General features: G+C 51.9%; 2 protein-coding genes across 6 annotated transcripts in view; one reads left to right on the top strand and one right to left on the bottom strand.

Annotated features, from left to right (window-relative positions):
- ABRAXAS2 (abraxas 2, BRISC complex subunit) overlaps window positions 1-16,304 on the bottom strand; it is a 943,775-nt gene that overhangs the window by 129,150 nt on the left and 798,321 nt on the right. The window lies entirely within an intron of this gene.
- Window positions 1-16,304, top strand: part of FAM53B (family with sequence similarity 53 member B) — a 255,921-nt gene that overhangs the window by 39,303 nt on the left and 200,314 nt on the right. For all 5 annotated transcript variants that reach the window (XR_007728722.1, XM_050803753.1, XM_050803751.1 and 2 more), the window contains exon 3: window positions 8,687-8,741. Coding sequence is in view for 4 of the 5 variants with exons in the window: in XM_050803753.1 (XP_050659710.1) it covers window positions 8,687-8,741 (55 nt within the window). In the remaining variant the exon portion in view is untranslated. The remainder of the gene's footprint in view (window positions 1-8,686; window positions 8,742-16,304) is intronic.

The raw sequence follows: 16,304 nt of genomic DNA, 5'->3' as shown, positions 1-16,304 counted from the left end.
GTTCCACTTGCTGTTCTCTCACATGGATTCTTGTGGTAACTGGTCCCCTGCCTCTGGCTCTTTTTAACCTGTTCTCCGCCCAGCAGCCAGAGAGAATCCTAGTCAGAGCTGTCCTCCACTGTGTAGAAGCTTCCACTGGCTTTACCCTGAATGCTTAGCAAACACCCAGCCCTTACTAGGATGTATGTGGCCCCATGGATTCTTGTCCATGTGGCTGCTCTGACCTCATCTCTGCCACTCTGCCCCTCTGCTCCGTCCCCACTGGCCCCCCTGTTCCAACACGCTGAGTGTGAGCCTGCCTCGGGCCTTTGCACTTTTTCCTTGGCCTGGAGCTCTCTCCCCACAGTAGGACATGCTCCCTCCCTCCTTTCTTCTCTGGCCACTCAACCTACAGTTCAGTCCCAGCACCAGCTCCCACCCCTTACCCCCACCACACTTTCTCTCCTCTTTTCCTATCTTTTTCCCTCTTAGGTACTTGGCACTTTTAAACATGTCCTTATGGATCTTGACTGAGTCCTTATACTAGAATGGGAGCTTTGTGAAGGCAGGGGATGTCTCTCTTGCTTGTTGCTGAATGCACGGGGCCCAGCCCCTAGCAGGTGCTCAGTGGATGTCTGTGGATGGATGAGCTTGCAGGTTCCTGTCGCCTGGCCTCTTCTCATTCACCATTGTCTTACTCTCTCTCTGGCTGCTGCTCCAGTTCACGACTGAGTGGGTGTGACTAGAGTAGCTCTGACCAAAAAGAAGAGACCTCAAGGGTGAGGAGCCATCTGGAGGTCCCGAGGGAGGAGCCCTTCCCGGGTCCAGCTGTGCTGTTGGCTGCAGTGGCCGCCTCTGTGCTCGGTCCCTTCTCAGGGTGGGACTGCCTGGTGTTGGCCTCAGAGTTGTTTCCAGGACATGTGGGCCCAACGTCAGCTGAGCTGCTCTTCCAAGAGGTGTGGCCTGAGCCCCTGCCAGGAGGAGCATGGCCTCCCAGCCCTAGCCAGGGAAGGAAAACTCAGAAAGGGAAAGCAGTCAGGGGAGAGCAGGCAGCTTTGCTGGAAGGGATTCTACCACGTGTTCTCTTGTGGCCTCACAGATTAGAATCTGTGCTTTCTTCCTGAACTCTCCCTTGCTTTGTTGGAAAGGATCCTTCTTTCTGCTGCTTTTTGTTACTGACCTGTCCAGGCCCAGAACCACCCAGTGTTGGCCCATCTGTCTTCCTCCTCCTCTTCTTTCCCCTTGGCTCCAGATGAGAGCTCTGTTGTGGGGAACAGCCCTGTTGGAGAAGGGCTTTCTCATTGCTCAGTTTGCTGATGCGCCCAGAACACAGTGACTGGGTGCCAGTGCTTGGCCTGGCCCAGCTCAGTGCTGCCTGCCCTATAGCGTGGGCCAGCAGGAAGATGTTGGGGGTGCGGCTATGCTGAGGGTCTTGGGAAGTGTGTTAGTTCATATCATGTTGCTGTAAGGAATACCTGAGGTTGGGTAATTTATAAAGAAAAGAGGTTTACTTGGCTCATGGTTCTGCAGGCTGTATAAGAAGTATGGCACCGGCCAGGCGCGGTGGCTCAAGCCTGTAATCCCAGCACTTTGGGAGGCTGAGGCAGGCTATCACGAGGTCAGGAGATTGAGACCGTCCTGGCTAACACGGTGAAACCCCGTCTCTACTGAAAATACAAAAAATTAGCCGAGTGTGGTGGCGGGTGCCTGAGTAGTAGTCCCACCTACTCAGGAGCCTGAGGCAGGAGAATGGTGTGAACCCGGAAGGTGGAGCTTGCAGTGAGCCGAGATTGCGCCACTGTACTCCAGCCTGGGTGACAGAGCGAGACTCAGTCTCAAAAAAGAAAAAAAAGAAGCATGGAAAAGTATTGCATCTGCATCTGTTTCTAGTGAGGCCTAGGGAAGCTTCCAGTCACGGCAGAAGGTGAGGGGAGAATAGGTGTATCACGAGGTGAGAGAGGGAGTGAGAGGGAAGGGAGGAGGTGCCAGACCTGTTAAACTACCAGCCCTCACATGAACTAGAAGAGCGAGGACTCCCTGATTACCATGGGGAGGCCACCAAGCCATTCATGAGGGATCCGCTCCCATGACCCAAACACCCCCGCCCAGGCTCTGCCTCCAGCATTGGGGGTTACATTTCAACATGAGATTTGGAGGGGACAGACATATCCAAACTGTATGCCCAGAGGTCCAGGTACCTCCTCCCTGTCCTTGAGTCTCACGCTACCTGCTGAGGGGCAGGGGTGCACCCATTTCTACCCCATTTACAGACAGGAAGCTGTGGCTCAGAGAGCCCAGGGAGGGGCTGCCCCAGGCACAGATTTCAAGTCCAGGCCCTTGTCTGCTCCCCCCAGCACCTTCTCGCATGGGCCCTATTCCAGAGGCTGTGATCACCTTGGAGCCCCTCCAGGCTTTGGGGAGAGACACACGATGTAAATAACTGAAGAAATACCGAAAATAATCTTAATCTAGTGATGACATCCACAGGACAGAATGTGAGATACGCTGATGCTAGCATTTGCTTTGAACAGCCAGCAGAGGTTCAGAGGAAGTTGACGGGGTTTTGCTTTAGCTTCCTAAACTGGTAACATCATCCCCGTGTAAATACCATCAAGATAACAACAGGAACGATGGAAAATAAATTTTCTTTTGTTTTCTAATCAGACTAAGAAGATGACAAGTAGAGGTTTAAGATTTAAAAGGAAAGCATGACTGTGGGGGAGGCCGGGACTGGTATCAGCACAGGCCACTTTGGAATTATGGGAGCAGACCCCAGAGGCGCAGCTCACCCTGGGTCCCCAGAGTCAGGCCTCAGTCACAGAGGCGGGAAAGTCTCAACGTGCAAGGGAAAGTCACCAGGGTCCTCGCAACCCTGGGTGTCATGTGGCACTGGAGGAGGAGCTCGTGGCCAACTCTGAGGCCTGTTGAGGGGTGTGAGGACTTGGTCTCCCTCCCAGCCTTCTTTGGGGTTCATGCCATGGTTCTCTGGTTCCCCTGTTTTAAAAAACTAAATGCTGGTGAAACAACTGCCTTTCCCTCAAAGAAAGGTGTGAGGAAAAAAGGAAAAAAAGGACTGACCAGTGCTCAGCATTTTGCCTTTCCCAGCACAGGGCCCACCTGCCTGGGGAGAGTTGGCCCTGAGGCTCAGCTGTGCCCATGGCCCTGACTTCGCTTGCATGGCCAGCAGCCATGGCTGGGTCCAGTTCCCCTTTCCCCGACTCTGCCTGGTGCCTTCCTCTGTCGAGTGGGCTCTTCCTTCCAGTGTTCTAACATTAGCTGCTCCCCTGGCAGGCAGCCCAGACATTTGACCTTGGAGCACTGTGCTCCCTCAGCTCCTTCCCGCACGCCCACGCTCAGGCCAAGAGCCTGTTCTCTTGTTTCCAGAGTGACCACCTCCCTTGGCCAGGCCCACTCTTCTCTCTGCAGCCCATCCTCCCTTAAGGCTGAAGACCAAAGGGAGCTGATGGCTGGCTGCTCCTGGGCAGAGGGCAGTATGCGGCTCCAGACTGCCTAACTTTCCCTATAACAACCAATACTAGTCTTTTGGAGGGGCTGATCTGGTAGATAGACAAGCACTTCCTTCTGCACTTGTCTGATTAGGATGCCAAAGGCTAAATGACTTTTCTTATTTGAGGAGTTAGTGGCCATGTCAGGCCTTATACACAGTTGCCTGGGCACTGGGGTTCTTCATACTTTGGGCCATGCTAAGTTGGCACTTTGAGCTCAATAGCCCCAGCCAGGATCTCTGGCAGGCCCCAGGCTGGCCTGAAGTTAGAACGCAGGAGTGCATAGGGTCCAGGGCAGCGTGATGCCTTTCACCCTGGGCAGGCAGAGATACCAAGGGGCCCGCCCATGCTTTGGCTAACCCCGGAGCCTCAGGAGTCAGGGCCACCGTATCTCTATCAGCATCTTTGAGAATCTTCATCCAAAAGCATTGTTCCCTCTTCAGCTTCTCTTTCTTGTCTCAGGCCTGGATCTCGTTTTTGCTTTCGACTGCCACAGTCTCGCGGGGTTGCATTTCTGGAGTGTGGGTGCTCCGCTCGTTCCCCCGTAGGGCATGAGTGTGAGCCTCCCCCAGGTGCTCTGTGGCTCCCTGTAACACCGTGTCAGGAGATGGAAGATGTGACTTGGTTGCTTTAGTTGATAATGTACAGAGGAAAGTTACGAAGAACCGTGGTTGTGGCCTGGCATTTTCTGCTGGGCCAGTTCCTCATTTGGAGCCTTAATTGTGTCTTTATTTAAGCCAGGGCTGCTTTCTTTAGTCAGACAGATGGCCCTGAAGCCTCCATTTGATTTCCAGCTTTTGCCTTTCCTACGAGGATCTAATTCCAAAAACCTTTTCTCGTGATCTGAGGAGTCTCACAGAGATGAGGCCCTGCCCCAGGGTGGGCTCGGGAACAGAGGCTTCACAGTGGGAGAAACACAAAGGGGAAATGTGCTCTGGTCTTATTTCACTGCAGACCTCAGCACTGCAGGGCTCGGATGCTCGCTGAGTGCAGACACTGAGTGTCTTGTGAAACCTCAGAGGGCCGAGGGGTTCCCTCAGGGCCTGGTGGGGCCTCCACACCATGATTGGCTCATTCTTCCCACTGTGGGTGCAGGAGGTTCAAAGTGTTGGAAAGGCTGTGTGTGTAGGAATGGTACATACCAGTGGGAATGTTAGCATATACCGGGTAGCCTGGGGAATAAAAGGCCCTGGCCAACCTAGAGCCAAGCAGGAGCTCTGCTGGTTTGCCCATGTGGAGTTGGACCAGGGAAACCTGCCAGCGGTCAGGGTGTACTGGGGCCTGGCACCCTGGAAAGCTGTCAGTACATGACGTTCTGGCCTGGCCGCCACTGGCTTAGCTTCACAGATGGGGCTCAGAAAGCAAGATGGGCCCTGATCTGGTCTGAAGGTAAAGCACGAAATTAGTCAGGGTTCCTTCTTTGTCAGCGCCAGAGGCCATCCCCAGATAACTCACCCCAAGAGAGAACTCCCTGGAGCACGGGGAGAGCTCTCAGGGCTGGAGAGGAGGGGGCCAGTCGGGCCCCAGAAAGGGCATGACTGGAGCAGCTGGGAGGACTTCAGAAGCAGGTGCCCACGGGCAGACTGAGAGCCTCCCTGCTGGGTGGATCAGGCCCAGCTCTGTGGTTCAGGAGTCAGCCATGGAACCAGTGTCTAGGCCTGAGATCTGGGCCTAGCCCGGGGCCAGGGGAGGTGGAGGCACCTTGTTTGACAGTCCCACTAAGACATGATCCAGTGAGGGTGAAGGTATCCCAATTCAAAATTTGGGGTGCTGCTGACAGAAGAAGGGGGCCGCACTACTGGGCTGCGCAGTTTCATCTCTTCAGTGAGGAGCAAGCAGTGGCTCGCCTGGGATGGGGAAATGGAGAAGTCGTTCCTTCGAGTTGGAAAATCATAGTGTGCACCATTGCTGGTTCGTGGGAACCCTTAGGTAGAGGGCTGGAGACCGGCATGAGGAGGCCAGGCCGGCCTGCGAGGTAGCTCTGACTCTCAGGCTGGCCTCTCAGCCCTTCCCCACTGAGGTTTGACTTTGCGTGAGGCCAGCGATTTTGGGAGACAGTAACTTCTGCCCAGTGAAAATCCATTTCTGTTGCCTGACATCCACTGGGTGTGCGGCCTCAGGAGTGGGACAGGCTGGCGCTGACAGGTGCCTGTAGCCGTGGTGCCTGCTGTCGGCTGTGAAGTTGAAACCAAGACAGCCCTCCTTTCTCAAGAAGCTTCTGTTCCCATGGAGCAGAGAGTCAGTACAGGAACAGATGTTCCAATCCCTGCCATGTTCATTAAATGAGGCGATGGGAGAGAGAAAAGTGGGTGGGAGGCACCGCTTTAGCCAGGATGGTCCAGCAAGGCCACTGAGGAGGCCACGGGGCAGGAACAGCTCAGAGCGTGCTGCGTGAAGATCCCGGCACAAAGCCCCTGAGATGGTAGTGACTGGCCTGGCGCCACTGGGTGGTGTGAGTGAGGAGGGGAGGACCAGAGCAAGATTGGGGGTACTCAGGTTGGCTCATGTGGAGCACTGTGCACTGTGGAGGAGAGGTAGTGGCCGGGATTTGATTCTGGTTGTGGTGGGAAGTTGTTGGAACAGGATGACATGGTCCGATCTCTGCTTTAAGAAGATGGCTCTGGGTTCTGGGTGGAGGGTGGGAAATGGGGGCCCAGGGTACAGGCTGTAAGAGCGGTTAGGAGGGGCGTTCACTGGGGCTGGCAGTGGCTGGGATCAGGGCCAATGGTGGGGTGGCGAGGAGTCTGTTTTCCAGGTTGGAAATGGCAGGCCACTCTGGGGACCTGCTGCAGATGCTGATAAGTCCTCACTGAATGAATGAATGAGCAAGTCGAGTGAATGTATGAACGAGTGCCTGGGGTGCGTGTGTGCTGGCCCAGTGCTGTTTCTGTGGGCAGACAGACCCCGGCATCTCTGGCAGTGTTCCTTGTGACGGCCTGGGTCAGAAGGGCCCTGAGGTCCCTCTTGGTCTAGAACATGCCGGCTTGGTGAGAGGCGGCCAGCAAGCACTGTTCTGCTGGCCAGGCAGGGGGCGGCTCGCTATGTGGCTTCCTGCTTCGGTGTGGAAAGCCCCAGCCCCTCCTGCATGCGTGCCAGTGAAGCACACAGGGTGCTCCAGTGTTCCTGCTCTCTCTGCTCTCCCCAGCCCCCATCCTGGTGTGGCCTCTGTGGCCTCCCAGCCTGGGTTGCCTTCTCCTACCTGGCAGGCATGGACTGGGGGCCGGGGTTCCCCAGGGGGTGTTTTCCTTATGCCCAGGTGTTCCCTTAGTGCTGGGAGCCACCTCCCTTGGCAAGCCAGACCCTGGCCCGACTTCCCTCTCTGAACCTGGGAACTGGGGGCCTGCCTGGCATCCACAGGCTGAGCTCTCGGCTGTGCAGGCAGCCCAGCCCCAGCAGCAGGGCTCTCATGCGCTTGTCATCCACTTTCCATTGCATGACTTTGGTGTGGTCTCAGCTGCACCTCTCAGCTGGGATTGTGTGGCGGGGGATGGGAGGAAGCAGGTGCAGCCGTTTTGAATTCTTCCCAGATATTTCCACAGATGGTGGTAGAGGGGATGGTTACATCACTGTGGAATCCAGGAGGGTGACCGAGTGTGATGATACTGTTAGGATCATTTTAAACTGAGGAGGGCGACCTGTAGGAGGACTGCCCCGTTCCCCTTCAGCCCTAGAAGCTCCTGTGGTCCTCAATACCAGTCTAGGCATCCCTCCCAGGAGGCCGCCCCGGTGTCCACCCCCATCCCAGCACACTTGCCCTGGACATCCCCTCCAGCCCCGATCTCCCCGTGGTTTGTCTGTGACTGTCTTCCATGAAGTGTGAGTCCTCCTTCACCTCTGTGTCCCCAGGCTGGTCAGGATGGACCCTTAGTGACCCTGTGGGATGAACACAGTGTTGACCTCGTGCAGAGGTCCCTGGATTGGGTAGATGGGGATGAGGTGAGGGAGCTGGTGCCAGGTGCTTGCCACCCTCTTACCTGGATGGGCCAGGTGTTCCCAGTCAGCCCCACCGTCCTGCCAGGCCTTAAAGAGCCAGAACCTGGGCCCTCGTCCACTTACCAGCCTGGAAGCCTTGTCTGTTTGTGTCATTTTGATGGGGAGTGTTGGGGGTTCCTTTCAGAAGTTAGAGCCTTCTGTGACAAGCTCATTTCTCTGGGCCTGAGAGCTCCTTTCACCATTGTACGATCAACCCCCAGCACAGCCCGCCCAGAAAGAATCACCACCCCGTGCCCACTGAGCAAGTGGGCGAGTGAGTGAGGGAGCCTCGGAGCACTTGAGGCAGAGCTGCTTCCTGGGGCTCTGGCTGGGTAGTCTCTGCTCATGAGAGGACCAGGCAAGCCTCTTGACCTGGGTATCACCTAGCATGAGGAACCCCCAGAATATTCTACACCCAGCTTACTGTGTAGCCATGGAGCAAGTGCCGTGGATTTGGGGTTCTTCTAGGCCTCGTTGGCCTATTTTCTGCCCAGTGGCCATAGCGTTCAGTTGAGGGTAGGCGGGGGGCATCAGGAAAGATGTAGAATGTTTACAGTGGAAAGGAAACTATTGTGGAAATACAGTGCCAAGGAGTTCAAAAGCCATCGCTGTTATGTTGAGACCAAGTATAACCCTTGAGTTTCTGTTTCAGTTCAGAGAAAATGCCTCAGGGGGCCTCAGTGTAGCCACAAAACAGTCTGCAGAGCAGAGGCCAGCCCTTCTGAGCTCTCCCCATGCTTCTCACCAGAGCAGGAGAGCTGTTCTCCCTGGATCTGGAAGGGAGGGGTCTCGGAGTCGGACCTGGGGCCCTCTGCTCCCTACTTGAGGTTCTTCGTGTCCCCAGGGAGGTCCCCTCCTCTTTTGGTCTCTTCTCAGCCCAGCTCAAGGAAGCTTGTTCCACTGTTTACCATCCATCCTGCCCCTGGGCCGCCTCCACATCTCTTATGTGGAAAAATCCCCTTATGTCAGAAGTGATGGGGCTTTCTGTGTGTTTTCAAAGCCCATTAACTCAATGGACTCCATAACTCACTAGAGACTTGGGACAAGAAGTCTGGGCCTAATTCTGTGCAGATGTTTCTCTTTGAATACCTTTTCCTCCTTTCCCTGATCTGACATTGGCAAAGGACAGTCACCCTTTTATTGTGACTTTAGAAGGGATCAGTAGAGAGTCAGTGCAAAACATGCTTCCTATGATTTGAAGAGTGAATAGCTTTTCTGGTTGTTTTCAGCACACGCCAAAGAAGATGAGTCAAGGACCTACACTTTTCTCTTGTGGAATTATGGGTAAGTACTCAAGGCCGTCCTGGAAGCTGTCCTCCTAGTCCTTCCAGCCAGGGTCTGAGTCCTCCAGGTGAGACGCTCAAAGCACTTTCTGGACACAAGTTCAAAAAGAGCAGCCCCGGGACTCTTCTGTGTGTTTTAACTATTTTGGTCCCCTATGGCGCCTGAGTGAAGGGACGGGCACTAATGTGTGGTTTACAACTCCAACACTGAGAATTTCTGTCTGATGATTAAAGTAATTCATGTTGATTTTTTTTCATTCAGAAAATGCACAATAGTGTAAAGTATGCAGTAAAAATCTCTCATAGCCCCAATGCCCAGGGAGAGTTACTGTTGATGTTTTTGTGTATGTTTATGTTCTTAGCATTTTTTATATAGCCCACTGCACGATGAACATATAATTATGTAAAACTATATTCGTTTGCTTTTTTCACTTGGAGTAGTTACCATCATCTTCCCACAGCATTAAAATTGTTCATTCCATGCATGTTAATGGTTTACAGTGCCGCATTGTGTGGTAAGTGTGTCAGGATGTCTTTAGTGATGTAACTACATCTAGGCTGGTGGGTCAAGGGGCTGTTTTATTTGCTGTTGTGATGAACAGTGACTGTGTAAGTGCCTAACTCCTTGTCTGCCTTTGAGATGATTTGCTAGGATAGTTTACAGGAGTGGAATAGACAGGCTGGAGGGCAGGGACATTTTTAAGGCTCTTGATTCATTTTGCTGACATGCCTTCCAGAGGAGATTGCCTTGATCTTCTGTTTCTGTGCAAGTGTGAATTACTGTTTTTTGTAGGGGGCAAAAAAGATGACCATTGATTATGTTGATTTCTTGATGCCTCAGGTGATTGGGCATTGTTTGACCTCTCAGTGTCCCTCTGTGGCTCTCCTTGCCCACCTTTGGGGACGTCTTGCCGGATGAGTTTCTGTAATGTCTATGTGGACTCAGAAACCACTCTTGGATGATGGATGACGACTGTGGGCTTTCAGATTCGAAGGTTACTTTGGTCAGACCTCAGAGTTTCCCTTGCCTTTCCTTCTCGGTCCTTCCTGCACGTGAGGTGTTTTGTTTTTCTTCTTCAGATACAGTTGCTGTAGATGAGGCGATATGTTAGATTGAGCCCTGTGCCAGGCTTCGTACATGCCGGGCCCCGCTGGCTCTGCCAGCGGCTTCATGCACATACGGGAGAACTGAGGTCTAGTGAGGTGGCCCTCTGCAAGCTCCCTCAGTAGGCAGAGTTGGACTCAGGTGGGCGATGAAGGGAGATTGTTTTCTTCTCAACCATATGCCATGGCTCTGGGACATGTGGCGGTGCTCTTGATGCTGCCGCTGAAGAAGATGGAGACAGGGAGATCAGCTGGCCCTGGTTTTCTGTATGACATACTTCGGAGGCCCGTCCCCACAGGATTGAATACCTCCCCCATGGTTTACGGCTTTCAGCAAACCCTCAGTGCCCCAGACACATAGCTCAGAAGCCTGCCTCATTGCCTGCTTCCTGGGACAGCCTCACCTTTGAGCTTCCTTCCTGTGTCATGCTGGGAAAGAGAGAGAGGCCCTGGCATGCCCAAACCTTCAACCCTGCCTAAACTTTAGCTGTCAACCGGGCCAGACCAGTAAACTGGGTTGTGGAGATGTTGGTCTTTATTTCAAGGATTTCTAGTCTTTGCACTATGTAAGTTATAATAAGGTGAATGTGTGGTGGGTTTGTGATGGCAGAGAGACTCACCCTTGTAGGGGCAGGTCTTGAGGCCCAGAGACCAAGGCAGAGGCCCCGGGGAGAGGAGGTCTGTGGGGAAAAGCCCAGATGGCCCAGGAGAATCTATCGGAGGCTGCGGAGCCCAGCAACCTGCTTTCTACCGGGGAGGCCGTGGTTTCCAGGAGGGACTACGCTGTGTCTCCAGACTCCTGTTTACAGAGTGACTCTTTAGGAAGTGCTGGCGGGGTCCCAGTGCCTCCGTCCCAGGCTCTTCTCCTCTTCAGCATGGTCCTGTCTTCCTTCTGCTCTGTGGGACAGTGCCAGGGCACTACGAGGCAGCAGAGGGAGAAGCGGGGAGCCGTTGTACTGGTGGGAGGTCTTTGGAGTCCCCCTCGTTCTCCTCTGCTGCTGTCTGTCTATGGGCCTCATCTTTCTGTTGCTCAGCCCCTCCCTGATTCAGGAAAACCCTGACCTGCGTGGCTGTGCATCACTGAGGTGTTTCACTGACCGCATTTTGTTTCATTTGCAGTGACGTGCTGTCATAGATACGACTTGAGCACCTGCTGTGTGTCAGGCACCTGGTGAGGGATAGAGTGGATCAGACCCTGCCCCTTCCCTCAGGGAGGTTTCTGTCTGGTGGAGGAGAAAGATCAATGAACAGTGAATTCCGCGCTGCTTAGGCCAACTTCCACGAGATGTGGAGGCCCTTGAACTATGGGGATACCACCCCGTCTTCCTGGCTAGGTTTCCTCACCTTGCAGATTGTGGGGATTTAAGGTGATGGCCACACACTAGCGCACATCCTCCCTCCTGCCTCTGTCCCTTTCCTGCACTTGCTGGGAGAGAGGGGTCAACAGTCAGGAGCCTTACCCTGTACACTCTGTCTAGTGGAAGCTCAGGTTACCTCTCCAGCCCTTCTGGTGCTCCGTGAACTGGGAGTGCACTCCAGGCAGCAAGATTTCATCAGAGGTGTACCTGCTTTTCTTTTCTTTTCTTTTCTTTTCTTTTCTTTTCTTTTCTTTTTTTCTTTCTTTTTTTTTTTTTGAGACAGTCCCACTGTCACCAGGCTGGAGTACAGTGGCATGATCTTGGCCCACTGCAACCTCTACCTCCTGGGTTCAAGCAGTTCTCCTGCTTCAGCCTCCTAAGTAGCTGGGATTACAAGCGTGTGCCACCACGCCCAGCTTATTTTTGTATTTTTAATAGAGACGGGGTTTCATCATGTTGGCCAGGATGGTCTTGATCTCCTGGCCTCGTGATCTGCCTGCCTCAGCCTCACAAAGTGCTAGGATTACAGGCGTGAGCCACCGCGCCTGGCATGCCTGCTTTTCAACAGTGGGGAAGAGAATACTCTGAGGGGCCGGCTGGACTTTTCAAGAGGGTTTTGGGCCCTTCTAGCTCTTGACAATGCTGTGCAAAGATAAAACACCAAATTATCATAATCACCAACCCCCAGCCTGTCTCCTGAAGATAAAAGATTCATGTTCTGGTGCTGATCAGTGGAATTCTCCCATGAGAGCTGGGGACAGTTAGTCCTGTGACTCAGGATTTTTTCCTCCTGAGCCCCATGCCAGGGTCCTCGCTGGAAGCCAGTATGAGTTCAAATTTCCCGAATGTTCTGCAGAAAATCTGGGCAAGTGCAGTAGAGCAAGGAGCACAGCACCCTGGTCACTTCTTAAAATGCCACCGTTTCAAGTAGCTCAGCCTCCTCTGCACCCACTTAGATAAAACACGTAACTAATATAAATCGAATACTCACAACAATGCCTTTTTAATTTTATTTATTTTTTTTGTTTGTTTTTTTTGAGATGGAGTCTTGCTCTTTCTCCTAGGCTGGAGTGCACTGGTGCAGTCTTGGCTCAGGGCAACCTCCACCTCCTAGGTTCAAGCAGTTCTTCTGCCTCAGCCTCCCGAGTGGCTGGAATTACAGGCGTCTGCCACCATGCCTGGCTAATTTTTGTATTTCTAGTAGAGATGGGGTTTCACCAAATTGGTCAGGGTGGTCTTGATCTCTTGACCTCAGGTTATCCACCCACCTCAGCCTCCCAAAGTACTGGGATTACAGGTGTGAGCCACCGCGCCTGGCCTATGCTTTTTATTTATTTTTTTAATTAAAAGCACTTCACGCCCTGTGATTGCAAGCTGGATACCAGGCCCCTCCCCACTCTTATCCCCTACCCCAGTTTAGGAACTTGATACAGAGAAGTGGTTTTGTGCTTCTCAGTGTGGAAGAGAGAACAAAGCCAGCATGGAGTGTGGATGGGAGAAGCAGAGAGGGTAGAGCTGAGCACTGCCCAGCCAGCCCTGCACCAGGATTGAGTGCCCCTTATTAGGGTGCCAGCTCAGTCCCCACCACAGGGCTCCTGCCAGCAGAGGCTGTTTTGACTCTTGGCTTCCTTTCTCATCTCCCAGAGCATCCCCAGCTCACCTTCTTTGCTGAAATGGAATTTCCTCTACAAAGCTGCTCTGGGAAAGAGCCATTTATAAGACTGGTTCTTGTGCTCTCAACACAGGAAACATAGGTCAGGTGGCAGCTCCGTGGTGCGGCCCACCCACTGGTCAGCCGACTGGGCGAGGGAGCCAGCCCTTGCTCCTGACTCTGATTTCTAGTGGGTACAAAGAGGGGCCCGGGCTGTGGCTGAGAGTCATCCTGTGTGGGGAGAAGCAGGGCCACATGTGGACTCTCAGTCCAGGCTCCCTCCACATCTTCTGCCATTTGCAGTGGGGGACCCAGGGTCACACGTGTACTAGTTTAATCTTTTTTGGTGAAACAGGCAAGTGGAGTGAACGCAGTCTCCATTCACCACCCTTGGCTAATTGCAGCCATTCAGTGCATTTGTATTGTAGGGACAATGGGCACCACACATTCCATTTTCCTCAGCACTCAGGCGAGGAGGAGACCTGGAAATCACTCATATGTAAGAAAGCGAAGGCAATACCAATTATTTTAAAAAGGCTACTAGGAAAAGTCTTGTAAATACAAGTCGGTGGACAGAGAACAAAACAATTCATGTGCTAAAAAAAATTGGATGGAAACCCATAATTACTTTAGGAGTTATGGTAATAAATTATTTATTAATGTAAATTATTTCACAGGCAAAGAACATAGAGGAAACTTGAGCAGAAGGATCATACATTATGTATAAAAAGGAATTGTAAAAATATTATAGCAGCCCTCCTTGTGCCGCCCCAGTTCAGGTTTGTCCGCATTTTAATTATAAGCTCTTACTTTCAGGGTTTAATTACTTGGCTGTTAAAGTCTACTCTGTACATAAAAGGGTTGTTCCCTGGGGCACTCTCTGTATTAATTTCTACAGGGTAAACCAGTTGGCTGTGTTGAGCTGGGGAGGACTAAAAGATTTTGCTTTGAGATTTGGTAGCTTTCGTCTTTAAACTCAGCCACTGTTTGTCATGGAAAGTGGAAAGTGATTGCACGTTGTAGGAAAAGGGTGGCCATCAGAGCTTGAGTGTTTTTGATTCTTAGAACAAATAAACAAATGAATGAATCAAAATGAATGACAGCAATAACAAAATCAGAGCTTCTCAGGCCCAATTTTTGGTCTCTGCCACTTTTCCTGTTTTGCAGAGACAACCATTTTGAATGTGGTCATTGGGCCAGGTCCTCCAATAAGAGACTGCGTGTTAACCAGTATAGGCTAGAATGAGATTTGTTTTTATTGAAAAAATATTATATCCATATATAAGTGTGTGTGTGTGTATATATATGTATATGTATATAGGATTTTTTAAGGTTTGCTTTATTATTTTTATTTTTATGATGGTCATATGTGTGATTTTTAAAAATCTCTAAAATAGTTTGTCCATGTAGGGTATTTAAATTCTTCCTTGTACCATTCATTGGTTTCAGGCAGTGTTTCAGGAATAATAAAGCACAGAATGGAAGTAGATGTAAAATGTGGTTGGCACATGACAAGTGTTGCCAGTGACAAGTGAAAACAGAGCTTCCCAGGGCTGCCTTCTTACCCAGGTTGGGCTGACTTAATGGGGAGGGGACCACAATAGTGCCAGAGGACAGGAAATGGCCACTGCCAGCCTATCTGGGTGCCATGCCTTCCACATGAAGAGATGGTCAAGTTAGGCAGCCTGGCCCAACTGCAAGAGCATGACCTTGGGACTGCAGACTCTTTTGACATCCGAGCTCTGTCATTTGCTGGACGTGTGTCCATGGGGGAGATGTGACATCGTTCTGAAGCCCAGTCTCCCCATCAGTCAGATGGGGACTGCTGTGACAGCCCATGAGATGAATCACGTGCTTGGGATGCACATTCATGCTCTTCCTCAGCTTCAGCAAGGACCCTATTAGAGTGTTAGCTGATGAACAGTAAATATGCATTTGTTGACAGTTTCGTGAAAAGCTCTGCCTGTCGCCAGTTCCCTCATCTGTTTAATGGCACCCAGCTTTGTTGTGCACATCAGTTGAGAGATGCATCACCAGCAGCTGCCCGTTTCCCATGCTCTGTGCACACCCACAATCAGGCTGGAAATCCAGAGGAGATGGCCCAAACTGACCTTGTTGTCCCTTCAGAGTTCTTGTTGCCATTGCAAATACTAGCTGTTCCCTTACATTTATGAATGCCTGGGGGGTGGAGTAGGAAGGCCCGGTCAGAACCGAAAGGGCTGTCATGAGACCCTAGTCTACTCCACCTTGTGCAGATCGTGAGATTGAGGCCCCTGTTCCCAGTGCCCCATCTGGTATGGCTTTTAACCTTGAGGATCCCACCGGGCATCTTTTTGTAAGAGCAAAGACTTCCCAGAAGCAGCGGCAGCTGCCATGGGCCACCACAACTCTGCTGGTAAGGGCAGGGTCCTGGTAATGGCTCTGAACCCCGAACTTTGTCCTTAGTAGCCTCTGTCACCTCCCAGAGCCCTGCAGACCCGCCTGCCTTCTTCCTTGGATGTGGGTCCTGATGGAGCGCTATCTCTAGCCATCCGAATTCCTTGTGCCTTGTGTGAGGAACTTGGTGTCCTGTGTTGCTGTCCCCCAACCCAAGACACAGCTGCCATTTTACAGTCCATCTCAGGTGCGTGGGCAGGACCTGAAGCTAAGGCCTGGCAGGCAAAGCCCGAGGACCTTTCATTCCTGACACTGCTCTGAATTGAGTCTCCTTCTGGTCATATAAGCAAAGAGACCCTCCAGGGAGCCAGAGGCTCTCAAGTCCATTTAAAAACAGATGAGACAATCATGGGGGAGCTCATGTCATTGCCCTGCTTGTGTCCCCCGCACCCCCACGCAAAACCACCTTCAGAAAGACACCTCGGCTCTCTTGATTTTCCCATTGGTGATTTGGTGAGCTTCTCCCCAAACCAAGCATAGAATCTTTGTGGCCCTGAGGCCAAGTTCACACAACCCAACCCACAGGGCAGGGGAGAGATACTCATTGTCAGCACAAGTAGATAGGTGTGAAATGTAAGAATGAGTCAGCTGGTCCTGATCTGACAGCAAGCTTGCTAATTGGGGCATTTTGTATCTTGGTCTGTACTTGAGGTGCTTAACCTTTTCTGGAAACTACATTCTGCGTACTTATGTGACCATAAGGCACCATCGAAAACATAGTACAAGCTCTCCAGGGCTATAAAGCTCCTCTATCTTTTGAATATATGAAGGCTTATAGTCCCCCAAGAATCTGGGGCCCTGGGAATTTTCCTTCAAATTTAAGGGTAGAAATGGAAATAAGAACATTTGAGGTCAAATACCATTCGTGTTCCTCTGAGTGTTTTTCTTGCTTTGAGCTCTAGGATCTGTGCACACAGCAGTCTTCTGCCCTTCTTAGTCAGACAGTGACAGGACCAGAGCCTTGTGAGTGCAAATTTGGGGATTTGGGTCCTTGTCTCTGCATATGTAGGCATCT

The sequence above is a fragment of the Macaca thibetana genome, chromosome 9, assembly GCF_024542745.1.
Source record: "Macaca thibetana thibetana isolate TM-01 chromosome 9, ASM2454274v1, whole genome shotgun sequence".
Classification (NCBI taxonomy): domain Eukaryota; kingdom Metazoa; phylum Chordata; class Mammalia; order Primates; family Cercopithecidae; genus Macaca; species Macaca thibetana.
This window is presented reverse-complemented; position numbering and strand designations above follow the sequence as displayed.